This window comes from Podarcis cretensis (assembly GCF_951804945.1).
Source record: "Podarcis cretensis genome assembly, chromosome: 10".
Taxonomy (NCBI): Eukaryota; Metazoa; Chordata; class Lepidosauria; order Squamata; family Lacertidae; genus Podarcis; species Podarcis cretensis.
The window spans coordinates 17,066,092-17,092,855 of record NC_137179.1 but is presented as its reverse complement, the minus strand read 5'-3'; the positions used below and the strand labels follow the sequence as shown (position 1 = coordinate 17,092,855).

Here is a 26,764-nt window from a genome sequence, read left to right as displayed (position 1 = left end):
TCGTCTTGCGGAAACATTGCAAAAGGGGGAAGAGAAAGAGGTTAAAGTGGAAGCTAAAAAGGAAAAGCCTCAAGATGACAAACTCCGGCCGGCCTTCAAAAAAGAGGAGGTAACTAACCTGTTGCTTGGAGGGGGAAGGGCGTGTGGGAAGCGGAACGGAGCCCCAGACATTCATAAAATAAGCTCGGAGGAGAGTCACTCAGCAAAAGTCAAAGCCATTTAATGCACCTTCCAAGTGTAGGAGCACATTGACTCCAGAGCACCGTTTCATACTGGGGAAAAGGAAAGGAAGGTCGCAAGAAGATAACGGCCAATAGCAAGACGTGAGCTGAGTCAAAGCTTTGTGAAACTGGGTGTGTGGTAAAACAGGCACGAGGCTAGTTTAGCCTGCCCCAGCCTTAGCTTGTATCCAGGTGTATGACGAAAATATTGCATTCCCATTTTACCAAAGAACCAGCTTCAGTCAACCTCAGCCCACATCCCTGTATGGAGTGCAGGATGTGGTCATTGGTCCTGTATTTTTAGTAGGTTAAGGGAGCATCTGGTGTTGGGGTTCTGGACTGGCACCGACTAACCTTCCGTTTCTCAATTTCTCCCTCCATTTCCTCATAACTTCTCTTCCTGAAATTGGTAATTTATTCTGTTAATGATGGATACCCCAAGAAACCTTTAGCTCCTTAGTCTGAACTTAACTAATGATTTTCCATTTCATAATATAAAATATGCAGACTCCAGCTTCCTCCCCCATGTTGAAAAAATTCAATTTTTTACAAAATACAGTGCATTGCATTTCTTCTGTAAACACAGGAGCTGGTGCCATTGTGTTTCACTGTATGGTAAGTAAAGAATATTGGGTCCTAGAGCATCATTCACAAACTCAGAGTCTGGCTCACTTATGCAAGAACCATAATGTAGGTTTCGTTTAAGTGAATCTTTCCATTTCAGTTTCTCATTCCCCCCCCCCCGTCTTTAGTCTAGTTTGCATTTATTTTTAAGTCCTCATAATTCTGAATTTATCCCAATAACCAATTTTTTGGTATTTAATTTTGCCTAACATACACATACTTGCAAACAATTTCCCACCAATCTATGCCTCTTTATACAGTTTGCCTGAGCATATGCATTTTTGAACACATTACTTGAGTGGTGAACCACACTGCAAATTCAGAGAAAGGATTGTTGTGTTTCGGTTCACCTGCGAATTGGGTAGATTTGACTTGAAATGTAAAGTAAATTGACTTTCTCCTCCATCCCTTTTCACTACCCATGGTCCCAGTTCCATGAGGATCAAACTGGCAAGTATCATCTGTTGCCTGACCCATAAAACAAAGGATTTACCTGTGTACTTTTAAAGCAAGCTGAGAAAAGGCTATATTTTGGTCAGTTCCCATCCTTAAATGCTAAATGAAGTGCTATGTGTTGTTGGCAATTAAGTGATGAGCTTGACCATTCACCAATTTCTCAAGGAAAAGCAAAACTCTGAAAACGAGAAGAGATTCCAGTTCACAAGGGTGACCATCGTTCTGTATCCAGTTCAGTTTACATATTAGACTCAGTTTGCTTCTCTAGACTACCTTAAAATTCTGGGTGTGCAGAGCTGGCCTGCAAACGTCGTACTGAAGCAAGCTTTCTCATGACATGATATTTGTGGTATTTCCTGCTTCCAATTTGGCTAGACATGCAGCATGAACCACATTTTATTTTCCTTTTCTTTATTTACAGAGTCTCCCCCCCTTTTTTTTTCTTTTTAAAATGCATTTATGTTTACAAGAGGATAAGCTCTTAGTCTAAATTGTGGTCATAAAAGGCTCACAACTTTCTTTGGAGAATTTTGATCTTGAAATACCACACATTATATATTCCTTCTAAGTCAGCTGGTTGCCAGTCAACTGATTAAGGAGCTGTTGGTAAATTATCTACATTTTAACTGAAAATTAAGTAATCACAATTAAATGAGTTTGCAGGATATCAAAAACTTGTCTAGGTGTCTTTGGGGGCAGGAATATTAGAGGAAGTGTGAAACTGAAAGAGCAATGCTATATACACCTACTCATAAGTAAGTGTCATTGAGTTAATTACTCCTGTAAAGTGTTATAGAATTGCAGCCTCAAACTTAGAAAAGCTACCATGTGTTACTAGATTTGGGTTGGAGTTCTGCCCTCCATGATGGAATCTCAGTTTCTGATGGGGATGGGAGCATTTCTGAAGCGGTTCGCTCTGTTTCCTGGAAGGTTTATTTTATTAATTATTTTATTATTTTTATTATATATTTTTAGGAGGGCTTTAGAAGATATTGCAGCCTGGTGGTGGCTGGTTAGTGGCATTAGTGAAGTGCTTCCAGCTTTTGTATTTATATTTTGTCTGGGTCCTTTTCTCTTAATTGATTTTTTAAAAACGTTATTGTATTTTTTATGTGCATCTTGAATATCAACATTGAGAGAAAGCTGGGGAAACATTCTAACCCCCCCCCCCAAATGATGCAACTGCTGTGATGCAACAGTTGAAACACTATGTTGTTGTATGTCTGGATTTCATTCCTACCCTGAAATTGGAATAAATGTGTAGTAGAGCCTTCTTGACATACCTCCCCCCTACAAATATATTTGGCAATCTCCAAAATTCCTTTCTCAAAGACTTTAGCATTTGTGCATGGTGAAGGTTGCTCAGCTGAGTCAAGGGAGAACATTTGCATTTTTGCTCACTCCCATTTCAGGTTTGCTTTGGCTGCTAGTTTAACTGATGTTCTTCCTGAGAATACAATTTCTCTTATGTGTCAGAAGAGGGGTTGTTGTTTTTTAACGCTGCACAGTTCCAGTGAGCATCCAGGCATGATGACTCAGTGTGCTGTAGGGTCAGGCTGTCAGCCGTGGACATAAATGATGCTAATCCCAAATGATGCCGTTTGGGGTGGGAAGGACTTTGCAAGGATGTTGCATCTGGCTGAGAATATCACTAGGCCAAGAATTGTGCAGCAAAAGGGAAAAACTCCACTTGGCTTGCCTTTGGCATTAGAGCTCAACCTGAGCAGTAGAACCGCTTATATGCTTGCGCAAAGCATATCGGAAGGACTGCAGCTCAGGCTACCTGGTTTGCTTGAACAAAGTCTCAGGTTCATTCTCTGGCAACTCCAGGTAGGCCAGAGAAGGAGAAAGGCCTGTCTGAAATCCAAGGAAGGCACTGGAAGTGAGCTAGAAAGACCAATTCTCTTGACTTGATGTAAAACAGCTTTCTATGGTCCTATAGGTGTGGTGGAGTTATGTCTGCACCTACATGCGCCTGAAGCCATTAAAACCCATAACCTGTGCATGGCACAGGGAACAGGAGTTAGTGGCTCACCTTGACAGGAGCAGGACGTTCAAGTTGTGGCATTGAGCACAGGTGGCTAACCCACAGAGCAAGAACCATCGTCATCCCTTGAGGCCTTTCTTTGTGTGCCTCTTCCACAAGAGGTCTGGAGGATGGCAACACAAAGGCAGGCCTTTTCTATGGTGGCTCCCCCATTTTGGAATGCTCTCCCCACAGAGGCTCACCTGGTACCTTCATTACATATCTTTAGGTGCCAGGCAAAAACATTCCTCTTCTCCCATCCTATGACCCTTTTAAATGTGTTTGTGGGATGTGGGGTTATTGGTTTGTTTTTGTTTTGTTTCATTAGGTATCCTATGTTCTCATTTTGTATTTTTTTCTGTTGTGAACCGCCCTGGATGAAGGGTGGTATACAAATTTAATAAATAATAAAATAAAAAGCAGAGACCAGTTATAGTTGTAAGGGGTGTGTGATAAAATGGCTTTCCCAATTTCCCCATCCTTTTTGCACAGAGCAAAGTTGGGGCTGGCATTTCCATAATTTTTATGACGGGTTGTAGCGTCATCATGAAGCCAGTTACAGTGGACGCTCGGGTTGCGAATGTGATCTGTGCGGGATGCACATTCGCAACCCGCAGCAGTGCGTCTGTGCATGTGTGGGTTGCAATTCGGTGTGTCTGTGCACACGCAAAGCACGATTTAGCGCTTCTGCGCATGTGCGACCGCCAAAACCCAGAAGTAACCCATTCCGGTACTTCCGGGGTTCGGCGGTCCGCAACCCCAAAAAACACAACCTGAAGTGTCTGTACCCCCAAGGTATGACTGTATAGTGAATTCAGTGCTTCCTCAGAGAATGCTAGGAGGAAAAAAAAATGTGGCAAACAGCAGCTGAGGCTGTGGAGTTGGTTATTATTGCTTCCACCAGAAGTATAAAATACATGGTGGTGCTGGTGGAAAAAGTTGAGTCGAGGTGCAGTTTTGTGAAGCCTTTACTTTGTCCTGACCTGCACTGGATTTTGCAGGGTTGGGGAGAACTTTCAACACTGCCTAAATGGACTTGTGCAGAAACAGGATTGTCCATGGCCAATAGTGGGGGTGGGGAGGGAGTTGATCTTCCTGCCAGTTTCTCCAGCTTGGTAGACTTGTGATGAATCCCTGTTGATGAACTACAGCTCCTATCATCCCCAGCCAACATGGCCAATGACCTGGGATGCTGAGATTTGTAGGTCGGCAGCATCTGGAGGGCCCTGGATTCCCCACACCTGTTGTAAGAGCCGCTGCAAAACATGGATCAGGAAACTGTGGCCCTTGAAATGTTGTTGGATTGTAACTCTCATCACCCCTGACCATTGGCTATGGCTATGGAGCCCAGAAACATCTGGCAGACCACAAGTTCTCCTGCTGCAGAACATCTGCAGAAGATTAATGGCTCATCATCTGCTTGCTGAAAGCGGGAGAGGGATGCCTCTCCTCTGGGGTGCTAGGATGTGATTGCTTCATTTTCGCAATGTCTCCCTAGCAGATAAAAGACAGCAAGCTGATCAGGGACAAAGCACCCAAAGAAGAGGCTAAGCCCGGCTGGGATCGCAAGAAGGGATTTCCGGACTCGAAGCCACAGAACGGGGAGCGTTTCCAGGAACTCCCTGCCCACAAACTTAAGCATACGGAGAATGCATTTAGGTAAGAGATACACCCGTAAGGGGGCAGTGTTTATACTTGGGCCTGGTGTTGCCTTTAATGGGTCTTGGCTGCAACAGGATGAACTGTGCCGTAGGAAAGACAAAAGCCATTTTTACATGGGAGGCTTGAAAGGGTTTCTCGCTAACCTGTTAATCTGCAATTTGTATATAAATCCTCTCTTGGCTAGCGTTCCCGTTCTCGTTCCCCATGATTTCTCTGCCCCATTGGCAACAAGTACAACAGTTGGGTCAATAGTGCAGTGAAACGGCCAGAAGTCTATCCTCCTGCATGAAAAGTTTAATCTTGCACAGTTTACTCTGTGAAGCACTGGGCAATTTGCACAGGGCAGCGACGTTGGCGTGGTGCTTCTGCCTGCAGTGTTTATCCTTTAGGAAATTAAAAGGTAAGCGGTGAGTTGGCTATAAGAGCTGGAGTCTGCCAGTGTGGTGAAGCGGTTCGAGTGTTAGATTAGGACCAGATAGGCCCATCCAGCTGTGAAGCTCATGGCATTATTATTATTATTATTATTATTATTATTATTTATTTATACCCCGCCCATCTGGCTGGGCTTCCCCAGCCACTCTGGGCGGCTTCCAACAAAATACTAAAATACAGTAATGCATCAAACATTAAAAGCTTCCCTAAACAGGGCTAAACACGGGGTTGTTGTGAGGATAAAATGGGGGGGGGAGTATATGTGCTATCTTGGAGGAAAGGTGGGGTGGAAGGTCTGTCTCTCACAATATAAACTGACCTGGACTCTGTAATCATCATCTGAGTCCTTTGTTTGTGTGCCTCCTCCACAAGAGATCTGGAAGGTGGCAAGGGGGCCTTTTCTGCAATGGCTCCCCATTTGTGCAGTACTCGCCCCAGGGAGGTTTACTTGACACCTTCACTGTATATCTTTAGGTGCCAGGTGAAAACGTTCCTCTCCGCTCAGGCCTTTGGGCGATTAATATTCTACAGCCTTTCAAGTGTGTTTCTGTTCCAACTATTTATTTGTGCTCTTCTCTCGTGTTTTTACCTTGTGGACTGCCCCGAGATCGTCTGATGAAGGGTGGTATATAAATCAAGTAAAATTAAAAGTAAATAAATAAATAAATAAATCAGGTTATAAACAATTAAACGTTGCAACAAATTCCCAAGATTTGGTGTAGGTTGACATTCACATGATCTGAATGTCGGCAGGGTTTTGCCTTGAGTGGGATTTTGCCTGCGTCATTCTCTGTCCCCCGGCTAGCATGAAAGTTCTCTACAGAAACTTGCCTCGGGACTGGGACACTTCAGACAACAGGGTGAGAGAGCTCACTTTGACCACGTGAGAAACACAGCTCAGGAGCCAGCGGCAGAACCTCGTTTCTCTTATTCTTATGATCTGCCCAGATTCGCCGCACGTTCTCAGATGCCTCTTGCAGCCCCATCTCAATGTGGCCCTGGGAAATCAACACTGCTCCACTTACTGTAGAGGTTGGATTAGCCAGCTGTTTTGTTTTAATCTCCCGCTCATTTCCCCTGTGGCCCTTTCAGTAGATGAGATGATATTGTAAACGCCACTCACAAGCCTCCATTTCTGTAAAGCTGAAGCTATTTAGGGTTGTAAAGATGACCCCTGAAGCTGCATACGTCTGCAAACCTAAACTATGTGTGTTTGAGCCATATAAAGATAAAGTGTGAAGGGAAGTCCTGAGAGGCTCAAAGAATATTGATTGTTTCCCATGCTTTTGACACTTGCAATGTACACTATTTTTTTTAAAAAAACAAACAAGTAATAATAAAACAATACGTAATAAAACTGTGTGTGTGTTAATGCATATATGCATTAAAAATATAAAGTACAGCAAACACACAAGTGCAATGAAACTGTTATATATTTTCTCCCCATCCCCGACAAACAAATACCCAAGGCAGCTTGCAAAAAATAAATAATTCAGAAACGTAATGAGAACAATTAAAAACATACATAGACTATACTAAAAGCAGCAAATCTAAGGAGGGCAGCATAAGCACAGCAGCAGAGGTAAAACAGGTAAGGATAAAAGGTCTGATAAAGAGAATTTTTGCCTGGTGCTGAAGTACCATCAAAATAGGTGCTGGATGCGGCTGCCTGCAAAGACCATTCCAAAGTCAAGGCTGCCACCAGTGAAAAGGAATTTTCGCCCGTAGCCACATGCTTCAGAGAGCACCAGGGAAAATATCATGCTATGATTCCCTGAAGCTTAAGTGAGGACCAGTCTTCCCATTAAAACAGAACAAGCTGGTAGAATTCTGGATTCTACCAATTATTATTATTATTATTATTATTAATAATAATAATAATAATAATAGTTGTTGTTTAGTCGTTTAGTTGTGTCTGACTCTTCGTGACCCCATGGACCAGAGCATGCCAGGCACTCCAGTCTTCCACTGCCTCCTGCAGTTTGGTCAGACTCATGTTTGTAGCTTCGAGAACACTGTCCAACCATCTCATCCTCTGTCGTCCCCTTCTCCTTGTGCCCCCCATCTTTCCCAACATCAGGGTCTTTTCCAGGGAGTCTTCTCTTCTCATGAGATGGCCAAAGTATTGGAGCCTCAGCTTCAGGATCTGTCCTTCCAGTGAACACTCAGGGCTGATTTCCTTAAGAATGGATATGTTTGATCTTCTTGCGTCCATGGGACTCTCAAGAGTCTCCTCCAGCACCATAATTCAAAAGCATCAATTCTTTGGTGATCAGCCTTCTTTATGGTCCAGCTCTCACTTCCATACATATATATATAATAAATAATAATAATAGTAATATATTTATTCCCCACACATATGGCTGGGTTTCCCCAGCCACTCTGGGTGGTTCCCAACAGAATGTTTATAATAATAATAAAAAGCAATAAAACATCAAACATTAAAAACTTCCCTAAACAGTGAAGACATCCCTTCAGAGGTCTTCTAAAAGTCAGATAGTCGTTTATTTCCTTGACATCTGATGGGAGGGCATTCCACAGGGCGGGCGCCACCACCGAGAAGACCCTTCTCCTGGTTCTCAGTAGCTTTACTTCTCGCAGTGAGGGAACCACCAGAAGGCCCTCAGAGCTGGCCCTCAGTGTCTAGACTTCAGACTGCAAGTGGCAGAGTTTTATTTACAGTGCTCTCCCATGTAAAAAGTGCATAATATATTTTCATACTGGGGAGAGAGCTAGGCAAGAACCACTCTCCCTCATGTGCTGGTTTATTATATTGAGGGAGTTTTAAAAAAAATGTAGAAGAGAATTGAAAGCTACGACACCCCATTCTGCACTCTGAAGTGGTCCAGTTCAGGGTACAGCGGTCTCTGCCATCCATTCCATTTTGCATTATATCTAGATTGATCTTTACAATGCCAATCCTGACAGGCTACAGAATACTCTTCCTCACTGTCGCTTGCTTCTTTCTCTCCCAGCCGCCCTGGCCTCAAAACCACCCCAGATTCTGAAGAAGCCAAGCCGGTGTCCCACGTGGAGGCTGGCAAGCGGGTGGAGGAGCTGCGCCGTCGCCGAGGTGAAAACGAGAGCGAAGAGTTTGAGAAGATGAAACAGAAACAACAGGAGGCAGCCGTGGAGCTGGAGGAGCTGAAGAAGAAGCGCGAAGAGCGCCGGAAGATTCTGGAAGAGGAGGAGCAGAGGAAGAAGAAGGAGGAGGCAGAAAGAAAAACTCGGGAGGAGGTAATAGCTGCTTGATGTATTCCAGGCTTCCTCAACCTTGTTTTTTGGCCTACAACTCCCATGATCCCTAGCTAGCAGGACCAGTGGTCAGGGATGCTGGGAATTGTAGTCTCAAAACATCTGGAGGGCCGAGGTTGAAGAAGCCTGATGTTTTCAGAACAAGACATTGTTGTGGTTGATGGAGGAAACTGCCTCATACGGATAGATTCCACTGGTGCATCTACACAAGTTTTGTCTACACTGATTGACAGGAAAAGGGTAGGCACTTTGACCCTCTGTGTGCATGGGTGTCTTTGTAGAGCAGTGGCATTGTACACTATATCCTGAGCATGGTGAGGGACCAATTGCCCAGCTTTCTACCATAAGAACAGGATCACTGGTTTGGGTAAATATCTCAATTGGACCTAAGAATTGTGCCTAGCTTCTGGTTGTACATCTCTGAATTAGGTTGCTCTGTTCCTTTGGCAAAGATTCTTCTGGTGGTGTTGTGACTCAGACTTACTTTAATGGAAAAATCTGGTTTGGAATAAGCTCTTTAAACGGAGGGTAATTGCCTTTTAAAACTGAGCGTCTAGCTCCTAAAACCCTATGGCTTTAATGAAAGACAGCAGCACATTCCAAAAAATGAGGCAACCAGTGACTAATATTGAAATACTCTTTAAGGGAAATACTCCTCTCAAGAGATAATTGTATTATACGAGGTGCTCTTTCAAAGCTTGCAATATTGTTGGTTTGTTTCATTACTTGTTTCACCAAATTTGCACACCGCTCGGTTGTAAGCAACAGCAACAACTTCCTCAAAGCAGCTTACAAAAATAATAAAACAATGAAATGAGTTCTTCTCTTCCTAAATTCTACTTGCAAAAGTAGCTTCTGTCTACGGATTATCATGCCCTTTTTACTGTTGTGCCATAGGATGGTCAGGAATTCTGTTCCCCTGCTACAGTTCTAGCTGGGTGTGGGGAAGATACAGAAATTTACCACAGGGGTAGGAACGGATAGATCCCAATTGTTTGCTTTTAAATTGGAAAAAACTGCTCTGTGGAGAATCATAGAATTGTAGAGTTGGAAGGCGCCCCAAAGGTCATCTAGATGAACCCCCTGCAAGAACAGAGAAAGTGCTTTGTGATGTCACATTCTCCTAACCAATCAGTGCTCTGAACAGCCACTTCAGGCTGGGCACGCCCCCCCCCCTGCCCACAGCCTCAGTCCTTGAGAGATGCTTGCCAGACTTAGATAATCCTCTGGTGTGATCTGTTGGGGTTTGTCCTTAGCTCTTAATTTTTATTGTGTATGTGTGATTGCAACAATATTAAAGGAAGTGCAGTTTCCACTGTAGCCTGACTCCTGTCTTCATGGATGCCTGTATACACTAGTATAGAAATGCCACCTTTGGTTAAGTTTCCACCAATTTTTCTTCTAATTTCTTCTTAACTGTAGCCTTGTTCACTTAACAGTACTAGTTTACATCACTTTTTGGGAGACCAGCCAACTCTGCGCCGTTTCTTTAATTTTATTACGTTATACAAGCTCACTAAATGAAAAAAACAACAAAACAAAACAACAAAACAAAACAAAACAAAACAAAACAAAACAAAACAAAACAAAACAAAACAAAACAAAACACCCCAACCAACTTGATAGCAATCGCATAACACACTGGCAAATGTCCTCCTCTCAGCTCTGGTACATAACATCAATAGCTGAATCCTACTGTGACCTGATTGGATGGATCCTTGCCAAAACAAGATGACACCTGATTGGCTTTCTAAACACTCATGCTCATTGGATACATTCAAATGAAGGAAAGCTGCTGCATATCAACCTAAGCAAGTTGTGCTTCCTTTTTTCTGGTTATTTGGATATAACTTTTGATAGAATACTGATAACTGAACAAACTTTGTTGCTTTACATTCTTCATTAAATTATCTTTCCATTGATACATAGATGTATGCTATTACTCCATGGTATTGCGCCACACTCTAGCGGTGGCTTTGCTGAAGCAGCTGTGTTAACTGCTGTCCTGAATTTGTGTGTGTGTGTGAGAGAGAGAGAGAGAGAGAGAGACGTAAACATGAAAATGAGCTACAAGCTACTCATTCACTACATATTGTGAGTTTGGTAGGAAGAGAAGAGGCGGCTGAAGGAAGAAATTGAGAGGAGAAGGGCAGAAGCTGCCGAGAAACGCCAGAAGATGCCTGAGGAAGCCCAGAGCGAAGACAAGAAGCCGTTCAAATGTTTCACCCCAAAAGCTTCCTCTCTCAAGGTAAGGCTTTCTTGGGTCCATGTGGAGGGTTAATTGCAGGTCAAGAAGGAATTTCAGCTGGCTCCTAGTGTCCGTACCATTTTAATCCAGGTTTGATGAAATGTATCCCCTATTTCACTTGCGAAGTAGGTGTGGAAATAATGCCTTTTCCTCTTCCTTGGTTCTGCTGATAGCATCTAAAAATTCTGATGGCTGTACAAAAATTCAAAGCAACAGTACAGGCCTTGCCTATTGGCTCACTCCAACATGACGGTCAGATCATACTTAAAGCACTTTCAACATATTTAAAGCACATAGCTTCCTTCTGCCACATCCTGGGCAGAAAGAAGTTTGCTCCTCGCAGGCCTATATGATTGCCAGCACCTTTAACAAGCTACAGTTCCTGCAATTCTTTGAAGGAAGCAAGACGCTTTAAATGTTCGCTGAATCTGCTTTGAAGACAGGTGCACCGACTCCTGAAGGCAGAGGGGTCTTCGGCCCCCTCAAGATCTTCTGGCAGGGTGCCGAGCCTCTTTGATGTTCCCCACTCAGCCACTCCCAACGATGCGACGCCATGCGCTCTCCAAACACCCTCTCCCTCTAATCTTGGACGCAAGACAGCGCCTCTGTTTAATGGTATGGTTTGGCTGCAGCCCACCTCCCTTATTTAGTTTTTGGAGGGAGTGTCCAGGCCACATTCAATAAACGCTTTTGCTCTATAACTGTGCAAAGTCTTTACTGCTAACGGTCCTGTCTTGAGCTCGACCCTCTGGGAATAAGGTTACCAACTTTTTGTGTGTCTGTTTTGGTGCTCTGTGCTTTGTGACCAAAAAGATACAAAGTATTCTCCCACCACCACCAACAGCAGCAGCATGTGGGTTGTCATGTACTAAGCTTGGATCCTAGAACAATAGGCAGGTAGGATCCTAGAATGCAACAACTGATTGGCCTGTGGGAGCAGCCCAATCAGGCTCCAGGAGGGAAGCAGAATCAGCCAATCAGACGGGACCCATTGTGTAAATAATGTATATAAAGTCAGAGGGTTTTTTTTGGGGGGGGGGATTCATTCACTGTTTTATGAGCTGCAGTAAAGAGCATGAAATCACTACGCGACTCTGACTATATTTCATGGATTTAGCAATGAGAAGAAGTAAAGCTTTGCTTGCCAAATTTGCTACCCTGTTGAAGAGTTTATCACTACCCGAAGGAGTCTCAAAGCAGCCAACATCCTCCTTTCCCTTCCTCCCCCACAACAAACACTCTGTGAGGTGAGTGGAGCTGAGAGACTTCAGAGAAGTGTGACTAGCCCAAGGTCACCCAGCAGCTGCATGTGGAGGAGCGGAGACGCGAACCTGGTTCCCCAGATTACGAGTCTACTGCTCTTAACCACTACACCACACTGGCTCTTAGGTCAGTTACGGGTCAGTGCCAACTGGGCAGCCGCTCGTGGCAGCGCCACCTACAAGGCCTCATCAGACAATCATAAGATATCATAGCTCAGTGGCAAAGCACATGCTTTTCATGCAGAAGGTCTCAGTCCCTGCTATCTCCAGTTTCTCAAGCTTAGAAGCAGCAATGGACAGCAGGGTTGGGCTATGCCACTCACCCAACCTTATGCCAGCTGAGTAGCTACTGCATACTAGGATGGAGATGGCAAGGTCGGGGCTGTGCAAACGGGCTGGCAGAGCCAAACCAGCGCTCCTGCTGGCCTGTTTGCACTGCACCTACTGCATGCCTGTCTTGCCCTTCATCCCAGTACGCAGCAGCCACTCGGCCAGAAGGCGGTCAGGGGCATGATGCTCCATGTCATCTGCTGCTGCTTTAGAAGATCTGATAGCAGATGTTCGGTGGGATTCTGTGTGCAAGACCCTGCAGAGCTGTTTTAATTGAAATGGACAATGCTCATCTAGATGGGCTCTCGTAAGTACTGTTTGCAGATTCCGACAAATTTGGAAAAGAGATATCGCCCTTCCTTGACCAGTTCTCTTCATTCCCAGCTTAATCTACATCTGGAGTTGACTTTGGGCTTCCTCAAAAAAATAAAAAATAGGAAGCTGCAGAGTAGGTTTTACTATTACTGTTGTTCTTTTTCATTGCTTAAGCTTCCCAGAGGAAGATTCTTATGTGCTGCCTTGTGAATCCTGGCATGTGTGTGTGTTGCTTGCACTCAAAACAGAGATCTGTCTCTGCTGCGCAGAACCATTAACAGGAACAAGAGTTTCGCCGCTGATTTTAAAAGGATAGTGTATTAAACCCTATAGTTTTAGATTGAACAGGATGTAAAATTCAGACTGAGAGAGAAAGAAACAGGCTGGGTTTGGAATTCGGATTTAGAGAGATCATAACACCTTCTGCTTTTGATGTCTTGTTTTACAGATTGCTGCTTGTTTTTACAGATCTCTCCTGCTTTCTGTCTTGTTTTACAGATCTATTTTGTAATTCTGTTTACCGTATGTGCCCATAACATTTCTAAGTTGTGAGCATGTTGGTGCTGTGCAGTGACATCTGTTTTCCTGTATATACTCTTGTGCTCAGCTTGATCAACTCCTTCAAATACGTTTTCTTTCTCCCCTTTTTTGTAGGCCGGGGGCAGTCAATGTAGTTCCCTCCAGAGGTTGTCAGACCCCCAACTCCCAACAGACCCACCCAACATGGTCCATGTTTTTTGGGGGGAGTTCTAGTCCAGCAACATCTGGAGGGCACCAGGTTGGTGACCCCAGTGTTCAAGCCTGCAAATTACAAAGCAATCTTTAATTTGTTTGTTTGTTCATCCCATTTATCAGCCAACCGTTAAAAAACTACAAGCAACAATAAATACAATACAAACCACAAAAGCCAAACAGCATAAAACACCAACAGCAGGTAGAGATACAAACCAATTTAAAAAGTTATGTAAAAAACGCAGCATCACAGTGATCCTGGGCAGATAAAACAGTGTTTCCCTGAAGCCAAAAACATGGGGTGCTGCAACTAAAAAGGCCCTGTCATGGGTTACTGACACCCATCATACTTCTTAAAGCAAGAGGCCTGGAGGAAAACCTTAGCAGTCATGCAGGTTCGTATGGACAGAAGCCTTACAATCTCTTGACTAAAAATTTTAGTGTGCTCAACATGGGGCTCAAACTCACAACCCTGAGATTAAGAGTCTCATGCTCTACCGACTGAGCTATTGATAAAACCTAACCTACTGTACAAAGGTAGAGATTCAAACCTGCTGCTCTGTCCATACTTGGCTCTGCTTCCTCCACCTGCATGTGGCCCCCTAGAAAGTTCCTCACTAGGAAATACGGCCCTTGGGGAGGAAAAGGGCTCCCATGTCGTGCTTGACCTGTGACCTTCCATGTGCTGCTGAACTAGAACTCCCAGCAGCTTCAGCCAGCATAGCAAATGATTTGCAACAGCGGGAGTTGTCGTTCACCTACATCTGGAGATGGATCACAGGTTACCCACCTCTGGAGTAGAGATAGATTTACTCCATTGGCTTCCAGTCCATTTTATCTTTTGCATGTATTCACTCACAAGTCTGTTCTGTCTTGTTTCCACCTTAAGCTATGATTATTATTTTTAAATGCACAAAAACGTGCATTTAGCTGATTATTTTAAATGCATTTTCTCTCAGAAAGTGTTTTCTCTCAAACTGCACATTTAAAAACTTGGTGTGTGTGCGTGTTTGTGGCAAAATATGGGACATCCAGAGAGCAAAAGAATCGGATGGATTGCTAAATTCCAGTCTGCAAATTAATCTGGGATGTGCAGTCAGGTCCGTCCATGCTGGAATTATTGAATTCTTCAAGGATCCCTATAAACTGGGTGGTCTGACAGAAAAGCATACTGCCATGTTTATCATTCTCCAAGCAGGTATCTCTCAGTGATTCTCAATTAAAGAAAAACATGAATATATAGGCACAGAGGAGGGCAAATAATACCAGCCAGACAAGAAGAGCAAAGTGGCTGGCATTTCAGATGTGATCGATTTCCTCACATGAAGTTCCCATAGAGATATAGCTGTGGATACAAAAAGCACTGAGAGTGTGCAGATTATTGTTACGTTCTGATTGCATATGCAAATGTTTCTCTGCACTCAGCCATGGCTTTCTAGCGCATACATGTGAATTAAAAACATGTGGTTGCTAGACATGTGGCTTGTATGTTTCCCCCACTATGTTGAAATACTATTATCCTTGTTGGAGATACATGATTTTTGAAACAACCCTGAGAGAGGTTGATAGAAGGAGAAAATTGAGGGATTTGTAGGGGAACTGTATCCTTCTCTCTGTGTTACGTTGCCATCTTGTGGCGGTGAAAAGCACAACTGCGTTTGTGGCCATCTGCAACACCAAACTTCCAATCTGAGCAACAGTTCAGGTGCTCCAATTCTGCAGTCAGACAAGGGACGTGGGTGGTGCTGTGGGTTAAACCACAGAGCCTAGGACTTGCTGATCAGAAGGTCGGCGGTTTGAATCCCCACGACGGGGTGAGCTCCCGTTGCTCGGTCCCTGCTCCTGCCAACCTAGCAGTTCGAAAGCACCTCAAAGTGCAAGTAGATAAATAGGTACCGCTCCGGCGGGAAGGTAAATGGTGTGTGCTGCTCTGGTTCGCCAGAAGCGGCTTAGTCATGCTAGCCACATGACCCGAAAGCTGTACGCCGGCTCCCTCAGCCAATAAAGTGAGATGAGTGCTGCAACCCCAGAGTCGGCCACGACTGGACCTAATGGTCAGGGGTTCCTGTACCTTTATAGCCTTCTATCTGTGTTACGTTGCCATCTTGTGGCGGTGAAAAGCACACTGCGTTTGGGCCATCTGCAACCCCAAACTTCCAATCTGAGCAACAGTTTAGGTGCTCCGATTCTGCAGTCTGACATTATCATGCAAGCGAATTATCTGGCGTGCAGTTACCCCTTGCACGCTGGATTATTCAACACGAAGATCCCAGATATCTCCTTTTAAATGTGCTTGTGGGAGGGAGTTACTGGGTTTGTTTGGGTTTGTTTTATTGCTCTACAATTATATGATTCTAAGAGACTCTCATGCTTACAGAACTGCAAAATCCACAGAAGGCCCTAACTAGCCATGAGTTCCTTCCCCTCCATGGTCACCTCATCTTGTTGTGGTGGTGTTGTGTGTTGTGCTACTGTTTTATTTAGTGCATCTTTGCTGATCACTCAGCTTTTTCTCTTTTCACCAGGCTCTGTTGCCTTAGCAAACCTTGAATTTTATTTTACTTGACTCTTTTCTTCTTTTCTAGATAGAAGAACGTGCAGAGTTCTTGAACAAATCCGCCCAAAAGAGGTAAAAGACCCTTGCTGTAGCAACAAGAGCATTGTAAAAATTTGGTGCCTATCAATAGGGAATAACGTTTTTTCCATTTGTTTAATTTTTTTACATAGTGGAATGAAACCTACCCACACAACTCCAGTCGTCTCCAAGATAGACAGCAGGTTGGAGCAGTACACTAGTGCAATTGAGGTGAGCTTATTGCAGCTTCAGCATGTATTGGGTTCTTCTGGTTGGCTGCTGGCAAGGCCCAGAAAATGTACTTGGGGCTCCAGGCCCAGGCAAGAGTAAACTTGGATGTAACACAAAACCATCGTTTGCTTAATGAAATTGGTTAAACATCTGAACCAAACTCTGCCTACAAACCTTTGTTTAGTGTCAATAAACCCAAAACAGAAATCTCAGCCTGAAGCTGGTTTGTAAAGAACAGCTTGTACTAACCAAAGTGTGATGTAGAATCTGAATCTACAGAGTATTGAAAGCCACAGTTGGGGCCAAGCTCACAACCATGGTTTGCCTATTGTTTGTTTGGAAGAGCAAACCACGGTGTGGGTTCTTAACTATGGTTAGCACAATCCATGGTTTTATGTTCTGTCTGAACCCAGCCACTCCCTCCCAGTCCCTTTTGTTGAAATCTTGGTTCTTCTCTGAGTGCTTGCATGCTGGAAAGGAAGAACCGAAAGCATCCTTAGAGGGAGAATCTTTGCAGGTGCAGATTATTTTTGAATTCAAGCGGTGACTGCAAAGGAAGGATCAGAAGCATGCTTAGGACATGCTCTCGGTTCTCCCTTTGCAGCCTCAGCATATGAATTTGAATCGCATGGTGTCTCATGATTGGCAGCTGGGCACTCCCACACTCCTGACCCTATGGCTGGGTGCAGTTCCCTCCCTCTGCATCCCCACCTCCAGACACTAAGCAAGCAACTGCACAGCTTTCCCTGACATAAATGGTACAGAAAAACAGAAGTGAGTGTTGTCCACATACTGATGCCACTTTGCCTCAAATCCCTGGGTGACCACTCAAGAGTAGATTTAATTTTTCTCTCCCCAGCAGCATTCACAGCAAAGTGCTCCCCTGCCCCCAACATGGCTGTGGTGCTTAGGGAACCCCCCCCCCCACTGGTGCACCATAGATCCCTCTGCAAATGGAATTAAATAATGATAATGATAATAATATATATTTTTTAATTTATATCCCGCCCTTCCCAGCCAAAGCTGGGCTCAGAGCGGCTAACAACAATAAAAGTAACACAGCATTCTAAAACCAATTCATTCTAAAACCAATTCAAAATCAAATTACTGGCAACCATTCGGCTAGAGTTCTGTGAGGGTTACCAAAGGAGGGGGTCAGACTGTGCCTTGGCCAAAGGCCTGGTGGAACAGCTCTGTCTTGCAGGCCCTGCGGAAAGATGTCAAGTCCCCCAGGGCCCTAGTCTTTTGTGGCAGAGCATTCCACCAGGTCGGGGCCACAGCTGAAAAAGCCCTGGCTCTGGTTGAGGCCAGCCTAACCTCCCTGTGGCCTGGGACCTCCAAGATGTTTTTGTTTGAAGATCGTAAGGTCCTCCGTGGGACATACCAGGGAAAATCATAGCTGCTCACTATGCAATGGAAGAACATCTGATTTGGCCTGGAGACTGACTGGCTTCTTCCTGCAGGGCACTAAAGCTGCAAAGGCCGCCAAGCCAGCAGCCTCTGACCTCCCAGTTCCTGCCGAGGGAGTCCGAAACATCAAAAGCATGTGGGAAAAAGGCAACGTGTTCTCGTCACCTTCTGGCACGGGGACGCCCAATAAGGTAAGTGTCCCCCCTTCGATGTCACACACACATTTAAGCGCCTCTGCTCTGATTCCAGATAGCGGTCAAGGCAAGGGAGGAAAGGATGCTTAGGTCCACTTGTCGCAGGGCTTGGGGTAGTGGAAACCTTAACCGGTCCATGTCTATTAGGCATTGCTGATGGATGGAGAATCACAAGTGGGAAGAGGGGTGTTGCGTTCAGATCCTGCTTGCAGAATTCCCAGGGGCACCTGGTTGCTGACCACCCTAAGAACAGGATGCAATACGATACGATAATCTTTACTGTCATTGTCCCATACAGAACAATGAAATTGAAAAATCTACATAAAACATTCAAAACCCAACAAGCCTGCTATCCCAACCTGGTTAGCCCCCTAAAAACTCTGATACCCCATTTTTAAATACAATATACTCCCATAGAGACTCCTTACACTGCGTTTAAAACCAAAATTGCATTTGGGTAGAAACTGTTTCTCAGGCAGCTAGTCCTGGCCTTTATAACCCTGTACCTTCTTCCAGAAGGCAGAAGCTGAAAGAGATCATTTCTGGGGTGCGCACTATCTCTGCCCTATCTCTGCAGCTTTCTTATGGCACCTGGAAGCATAGATTTGATCCAAGGTGGGAAGAGCGCACCCAATTATTCTCTCCGCAGTCTTTACAACCCTGGACAGCATTGTTTTTCCCCTGACCGTGCAGCTCCCAAACCACACACAAACAGACCATAAGTTAATACACTCTCAACAGTACAATGGTAAAATGCCATCAGCAGGTCCTTTGAGAGATTGTTTTTCCAGAGGATGTTGGACTAGATGGGCCACTGGCCTAATTCAGCAGGACTCTCCTTATGATCTTAACCTGCACTTTGCATCTAAATGGCAATGGGGGCTCTCCACTGCACAGCCCTCCTAGACTACAGCATCTGTTCTAAGTTTTGAGGACACGCCACTTCAAAGCCCACCACTTCCGTGAAGTTGCGAAACACAGGCTTGAGATACGATTTATTATATTTCGACGCTGCTCTTCACTGGAAGGAGTCCCAAAGTGGCTTACAAACAAGAAGTAACATCACAGAACATCACAAATGCGGCATAACTCATGGAGAATGATTAACGAATCATCAGTAAAACGAGTGCAATCTATAAAAACTCTTTAACAAGGCTGCAACTAAGAAATAAGCTAAACATTGCAATTAAAGCAAAGGTCATGTTACTAGCAAATCTATAATCTATAAAACAATATTAACAAAATAGCAGCAGCTAAAAAATAAGCAAAGCATCACAATGAAAGCAAAAGTCATATTATGGGTTTAACAAATCAGTGCAGCATTCATAATCTATAGAACAATATAATAACAATAATAACAACAATAATAACAATAATTATTTATACCCTGCCCACCTGGCTGGGTTTCCCCAGCCACTCTGGGCAGCTTCCAACTAAATATTAAAATACAATAATCCGTCAAACATTAAAAGCTTCCCTAAACAGGGCTGCCTTCAGATGTCTTCTAAAAGTCTGGCAGTTGTTTTAACAAAATATTAACCAAATAGAAGCAAAAAAACAACAACTAAGCACTGTTCAGTTCATACACAAACTCTACACACTCCCATTCCTCATAATCTTTCACTCTGTTCAGCTCATTAGAATAAGCATACACTTTATCCCCGTGGCAGCAACTCCCCTGTGAAGTGAAACCAAACCCCCCTGATGGCAAGCAGACTCTCTCTCAGCTCGTTGTTCTTCCTCTGGAAACTGTTCCCTTATGCAGGCTCCTAGGGCTGGAGGGTGGGGCAAGGCAGGTGGAGAAAGCCATTACCTGCTGGCCAACTCAGTGTCTCTCTCCCCTCACTTTGGTTTCACTCCTAAATCCTTTACTCCCCCCCCCCCCGCGCCTTTTATAATTCATCCTCGCATGCAACCTGTAATCACATTGGGAAATGAATCTTCTGCAGGAAACAGCTGGACTAAAGGTTGGCGTCTCCAGTCGCATCAACGAATGGTTGACCAAGACCCCAGAAAACAGCAAATCGCCTGCTCCCAAACCATCGGTGAGTGTTTGCCCTTCTATTTACAGTAGCTTCGTTCATTGGTAATCAAACAGCTCCAGTTTAACACAGCAAGGTGAAATGCCAGTAACTTCCTGCAGAAGCGAGTCCAGAAGAGGACAAATTCTGCACACAATGGGAACAAGAACAAACTCTGGTACTATTTCTGGGACGCGGGTGGCGCTATAGGTTAAACTACAGAGCCTAGGACTTGCCGATCAGAAGGTTGGCAGTTTGAATCCCCGTGACGGGGTGAGCTCCCTTTGCTCGGTCCCTGCTCCTGCCAACCTAGCAGTTTGAAAGCAGGAATTGCAAGTAGATAAATAGGTACCACTCCAGCGGGAAGGTAAACGGCATTTCCATGCGCTACTCTGGTTTGCCAGAAGCAGCTTAGTCATGCTGGCCACATGACCCAGAAGCTGTACGCCGGCTCCCTTGGACAGTAAAGCAAGATGAGCTCCGCAACCCCAGAGTCATCTGCAACTGGACCTAATAGTCAGGGGTACCTTTACATTTCCTGGCTTCGTATTTTAGTGGTGGTAGAGGTGCTTGTTCCTCTTATATGGAGTCAGCTTTTCCTCCTCCTCCTCCTTGCCATCACCCATGGCTTCTGAGCATGGGGACGTGCCTTGTACTGTGAATGGCCGGAGCAGGGAAGGAACCAGCACAAGATACAGGCTGTCGTGCATGAAGGCTGTAGGGGATCAAGTAGGCTAATTCATGGACCCTGCAATTAAGAAGGGCCATTAATCATAATAGTGGGACCTTTATGTTTGGAATGTGTGTCTCCTCAGTTACCAGATGCTAGCAGGGAGAAATAGGCGATGGTAGCAGCCACCATTAGTTCCTGGTGGCCAGTTTCCCTACAACAGAGATGGGCAATCAGAGTCCAACCCCCTGCCATTCAGGGAACCGCAGGGCCAGGTCATCAAATGAGGCCCTTCAGATCTGTGTCCAGCCCTTTACCAGTCCCTGTCCTTCTCTATGCTGTCCTTGAGCTCTTCTGCCTGCCTGGAATGTGTCCTTCAATTGTGAAAATGCCTCTTGCTTGCGAGGATGTAGAAGCCTCTGACTTTTGCATGGCTGGAATATAGCTTACTGAGCAAAGGTCACACCTATTGCTCCACCCACTTTTGCCTATGGCCCCACCCACTACTGGCATACACAGCCCCCATCCCCCAAGGAAGGTTGCCCTTGGGCTGGAAAGGGTTCCCCATTTTCGGTCAATTTGTATGCTCTTCTCCACCTCTGGTCAAAACTCCTCGATGGATGTTTGCAAGTACACAGAGAAGTAAATCTCATGCAACATAAATTGGCACTGCAATTAGTCTGTGGGCGTGTGCAAGAGCAACAGAAGTGGATCAAGGCTTACCAGTCCTTTTCTCCAATTCATTCTCTCTTTCTCAGTTGATTTCTCTATTCGCTCCTCTCTTTTCACCAACATCTCCTTGGCTGGATTCCAGATACCTGCTGTACTATTCTTCTCTTGGACTGGCTGTTTTCTGTTAAACTAGTCAGGTAAATCTCTTTCTGAGCTACCATCGTGCTAAGCCACAAAACCGTAGTCCTGCAGTCCCAGTCATAACCAGGCTTCCATTCATACAAGTTCTGTTTATGTCACTGGGGCCCTTTTCAATAAATGATGAAAGACTCGTGGCAATGTACGTATATGAAATTGGCCTTAAGGGGTCTAAATAAGATACAACTTTGTTTGGATCGAACTATGCCATTGCTTGCATCATGGCACATAGCCTCTCTCCCTTCCCCTGAGCATCTCGCCCCAATCTGCCCTGGGGTTCCCCCAGCCTGCTAGAACAGATTTTTTTTTTTGGGGGGGGGGTGCACATGATGGGAGGGAGGGTAAGTTCTATTGCACAAATGTCAGTCTTTCCACGTGTAGTGACCTTTCATTAACTGCTTTCTCTTTTTCAAACTTCTTGCTTTGTTTCCCCGTCTCCTTCTTTGAACTAGGACTTAAAACCTGGAGACGTATCTGGCAAACGTAACCTCTGGGAGAAGCAGTCGGTTGAAAAAGTCACTTCCCCCACAAAGGTAAGAGATCGCAGAGCCACCTCTGTAAGCTCAGTATTTTTCATCTCTTTATTCCTTTCTTCTGAACAGTATCTAGCAATCTGCTGGAAATAAACGCTATGCTATTATTATATGTGAACAGAAAAAACCTGACCTGACCTTTCAACTTTGTGCTCTTCTTCTGTAATTCAGGCAACAGCGGCCGGCAAAAAGTCAGAGACCAATGGTAAGTGAAACAACAATATTTTGGGGGTGTTCATGGTGTGAGCATGCTTCCAGGGTGGCTCTAGTTTGAGAAGCGGATTCCAGGAATGGTGGCATAAGCAAGGGAGCACTTTTGGTGGAGCAGGGTTTGCAATTTAAGATTAGTTTGGGTGAGGAACAACATTCTGTATTAGATAAATAGCCCCAATAGACTTTCTCTGATAGTGGAGGGAGATGTTTGGTTACAAGAGTCTAGACTAACAGAGTAGTATTATGTAGTAGTGATGTATGGAAGTGAGAGCTGGACCATCAAGAAGGCCGATTGCCGAAGTATTGATGCTTTTGAATTATGGTGCTGGAGGAGACTCTTGAGAGTCCCATGGACTGCAAGAAGATCAAACCTATCCATTCTGAATGAAATCAGCCCTGAGTGCTCACTGGAAGGACAGATCCTGCAGCTGAGGCTCCAATACACTTCATGAGAAGAGAAGAATCCCTGGAAAAGACCCTGATGTTGGGGAAATTGAGGGCACAAGGAGAAGGGGATGACAGAGGACGAGATAGTTGGACAGTGTTCTCAAAGCTACCAGCATGAGTTTGACCAAACTGTGGGAGGCAGTGGAAGACAGGAGTGCCTGGCGTGCTCTGGTCCATGGGGTCACGAGGAGTCGGACACGACTAAACAACAACAAAATTATGTTTGCTATCTAGTTTCATGTGTTTTGGAGTTGAGGTCCTCAACCAAATTTTATTTTTTTAAAACTGGGGTGGTGCTTTTCTCTTTCCTTTTTTAGGAGGGCTTGGTTGAGTAGGGAAGTTGCTGCTATGAGGGGTGTGTGGGGTTGGTACCTATGGTTTCGGTGTGATGGATCCTCTTCTTTCTCCTTCAAGTCTTTTTTCGCATTATTGGCTTAAAACAAGAGGTGGGGAACCTGTGGCACTCCAGATTTTGCTAAGACTCCCAACTTGCACTGTAAGCAGGGCAAGTGGTCAGGGATGATGGGCACTTAAAATTTTAAAGTTCCTCATTCCTTAAGTGTTCATGCTTTACCCTTTTGATAATCAGTTAGCAGGTAAACAATACAGTGGATATTATTTGAGTTATACAGCGGCAGATGGGAGTGCAGAAGTGATTGCAAACCAATTCTAGACCTTAGAGTGAGCAAAGGGGTATTGCTAATAACTGCCTGGAGTACCTGGGCTCTTTGCAATTTGCCGATTCAGCATCAGAACGCTGAATCAGCACTAGGGAGAAATGTAATTCAAGTTGTATTTAGAGGCCACTAATCAACCTAATCCGAACTTTTTCACATAAAAACCATGTCAACCAAAACACAGCCACACTTCTGAATTTGTTCCCCTCTGAATTCTGCAGGGCAGTTTGCCAGCCAAGTAATAATGTGCACAAAAATGCATTATATCAGGAAAAAATATAAATATTAGAGAAAATATGCTTTGCAAAAGAAAGTGTGTATTAAGAATCATTTGCACTAAAGTGCTGCTGAATTTTCATGGGGAGTTTTTTTTGTTTTTTTTAAAAAAGCCCCAATGTGGAGAACTGAACTTAAAAACTGAGAAACTACAAGGAACCAAAGCTTGACAGATTCACCCATGCCGTAATCAGCAGTCTTTGTCACAATTTAGGATTTCTTGGTTATGCAAATACAGTGGTACCTTGGGTTAAGTGCTTAATTTGTTTCGGAGGTCCGTTCTTAACCTGAAACTGTTCTTAACCTGAAGCACCACTTTAGCTAATGGGGACTCCTGCTGCCACCGCGCCGCCAGAGCACGATTTCTGTTCTCATCCTGAAGCAAAGTTCTTAACCTGAAGCACTATTTCTGGGTTAGCGGAGTTTGTAACCTGAAGCGTATGTAACCTGAGGTACCACTGTAGGTCAGAGGAATGGCATTTTATTGTGAATCTATGCTACCCCCTAACTTCTCTTTCTTTCAGCAGGTTTGAGACAATTTGAAAAGGAACCCTAAGAAACTCACCAATGATGCTGGACCAACTCGGTTTTTAATAACGGAAGTGCTAAATTTGTCCCTTTCCTTTTATATATATTTATGTTTGTTTACCAGAAGGCCTTCGGGAGGGGAGGGGGGGAGGGGATTGGGGGGTCCGCTGTGTTTTTTGGTGCGTTATCCCATTTTTTAAAAAAAACAAAAGACACCATGTATATTAGCACTGTATTTAATAATCAGCCTTAAAGCATTCATCCTAATAGTAGTGCCTTCGAACAAGAGCTTTATTCTTAAAAAGAAATCCACGCTGTGAAACGAGAGACACTTCTACTGAGTAGCTCTAACCAATTGTGTGTCAGAGCAAGGCTGTGTTTGTGCCGTAAGAGAGGGGTGCCCTCTAGTGTCTACACCTCCCGAATGCAGTCCTAGTTCAACGGAATGATGCTTAGGAATAAGATTGGATCAGTCTGGACCACTGAGGGGGCGAAGAAATTAAAAGCAGTCGATGGCTTTTAAAGGCAGAGGTGTAAACGACCTATTTGCCGCTGGCTCCTTACTGAACACAGATGGGTTTGGCGTTAATTCCCTGTTGCATCCCCACCCCCCGGAAGCCCACGATTTCTGCGTCTTCCCTGGGATGTAATCACATATGGCATGGGTACATCACACTGATGCTCTCTTGCAACAGTGCCTGGTCCAATAGCAGTATTCTTAAAAATACTGTTTTGCAGCAAGGCCAGGAAAAATGTGGCATGAGGTCAACCACACGGCAGGAGGTGAGAGGAGGCCAAGTGTTTCCCCCACTCTGCGAAAATGAATGCCACTGGGGAGACCACAGGGAACGGGCCACTGTGGACCCCCCACAAATACTACCCACTTCCACAGCTGGATTGAGCCCTGTTATTTTTTTTTTTCTTTCTGCACTTTAGATTGAGGCATGGAAGAAATACCTTTTGCTGACAATATATATATATATATATCCTGTACTTTGCCCATGTCAAATCGGCACCCAGTTGAAACCTGCTCTGTACTTTAAGGTATCGTTCCTTTTCCCGTCTAGTTTTAAGTTAATAACCTAAATTTGGATGATTGCGGTTGACAGCGGTACTGATAGCTTTTCTCTCTCTCCTTTTTTGTTGTTGTTGTCATTTTGGTTACTTGCAACTTTAGAATATATGCATAAAGCTTTACAAAAATTAGCTGTAAGGCACTACTAATGGTAGAAGGCTTTTAATACCCGCTAGAGTACTATATTTAGTTATAAACGTACATAACTAGCCAATATCACAACTTTTTTGTTTTTACAAAAAAAAAAAAACAACCACACTTTTTATATTAAGATTTCATAATTGCCATTAAGCACGTGGCAAGAGAAATATTAGATTGTTTTTTAAAGAAAGTATCAGATGCCTTTTAATGGGTAATTAAAAGTATAGTTTTAAAGAGGGAGGGGGGTTGGAAAGGGTATTAAGCGTCAAGCATAATGTCACTTGTATAAAACAATGTAGCTAATTTATATAAAACTACCGTAATTAACACACACGAGACACGCGTACACATTGTTTGCAACACACTATTTCTAACTTACCACATGCTAGATTTGCCCTTTATCAGGTCTCCTATGCATCTCGGTCTCTTTTAAAATAGGCATAGTCTAGCCACTTGTAGATGCAGCTATATGCATCCAAAACCTCTGTCCTTCCTCCCCCTGGCCCTTGGCCAGAGATGTAGTGCCACAGAACGGCCTAAGCACACCTCAGGCTGAACACTGCAGTTATTTGTACTGCAGGGTCAAAGGCCAGCTGGGTTGTGGGGATGAAGGGGGCTCCATTGAACCCTGTGCGGACGTTCTCTCCTAAAGAACTGCAGCTGCATTTTGGGAGCGGGAGTGTTGATGAAGGGGATGCTCGCGCCCCCAACGCTTCCTCCCAAAATTCCTTACTTACAGCCATATTATTTGACTTGTATATATTAGCAGCCTCAAGCATGACCAAGTTAGGTTTGAATTTACGTATCGCACGAGGTTCTGCTTTTACACCATAAATTAGACGGGTGGAGTAAAAATAGGCAACAGTTTATGGTTGTTCAGGTTTTCTGGCCCACTTCTCAGACGCAAGTTATAGTCTGGGAACAGTTATTGCCTTGTTACTGCTTTTTGTTTTTGTTGCCTCCATCTGCCCTATTTTTATTTTAAAAGTTTCTTGTTTACATATTGAATTTCACTTGGGCTTTCAGAATGAAATCATGCAGTGAATGGCTTTTGGATTCGTCTGTTACTGTTTGGTGGTGGTTTGTTGTTTTTAAAACACTTTTTGGACTCTTTACATTCAAGTATCTGCAATAAAACCAGTATGTTGAACCTGCAATTCACAATAAATGCAGTATGTCTACCAGGTGGTTGGGTATTCTCTTCCCCCGCCAAATTATTTAAGGTACTGAGAGGATCAGGCTGTGTGTGTGTGAAACCTGTTGAAAAGGGTTAGAGGCAAGAGGTTGCTCCCAGTTCACTGGATGAGGATAGACAGGATGCAATGGGAAGATCTTAAACA

General features: G+C 44.3%; 1 protein-coding gene across 10 annotated transcripts in view; it reads left to right on the top strand.

Moving 5' to 3' along the window:
* Positions 1-26,608, top strand: part of CALD1 (caldesmon 1) — a 184,393-nt gene extending 157,785 nt beyond the window's left edge. For 5 of the 10 annotated variants that reach the window (XM_079992386.1, XM_079992384.1, XM_079992387.1 and 2 more), the window contains 11 exons: positions 26-109; positions 4,826-4,986; positions 8,397-8,658; positions 10,784-10,924; positions 16,149-16,192; positions 16,291-16,369; positions 17,833-17,970; positions 19,923-20,018; positions 21,987-22,067; positions 22,239-22,272; positions 24,205-26,608. In XM_079992386.1, coding sequence (XP_079848512.1) covers positions 26-109; positions 4,826-4,986; positions 8,397-8,658; positions 10,784-10,924; positions 16,149-16,192; positions 16,291-16,369; positions 17,833-17,970; positions 19,923-20,018; positions 21,987-22,067; positions 22,239-22,272; positions 24,205-24,236 — 1,152 coding nt within the window. In that variant the 3' untranslated portion in view covers positions 24,237-26,608. Of the gene's footprint in view, positions 1-25; positions 110-4,825; positions 4,987-8,396; positions 8,659-10,783; positions 10,925-16,148; positions 16,193-16,290; positions 16,370-17,832; positions 17,971-19,922; positions 20,019-21,478; positions 21,534-21,986; positions 22,068-22,238; positions 22,273-24,204 lie in introns of those variants that run through there. The other 5 variants (XR_013842789.1, XM_079992390.1, XM_079992389.1 and 2 more) reach the window with 5 other exon arrangements.
* Positions 26,609-26,764: the final 156 nt, after the last annotated feature.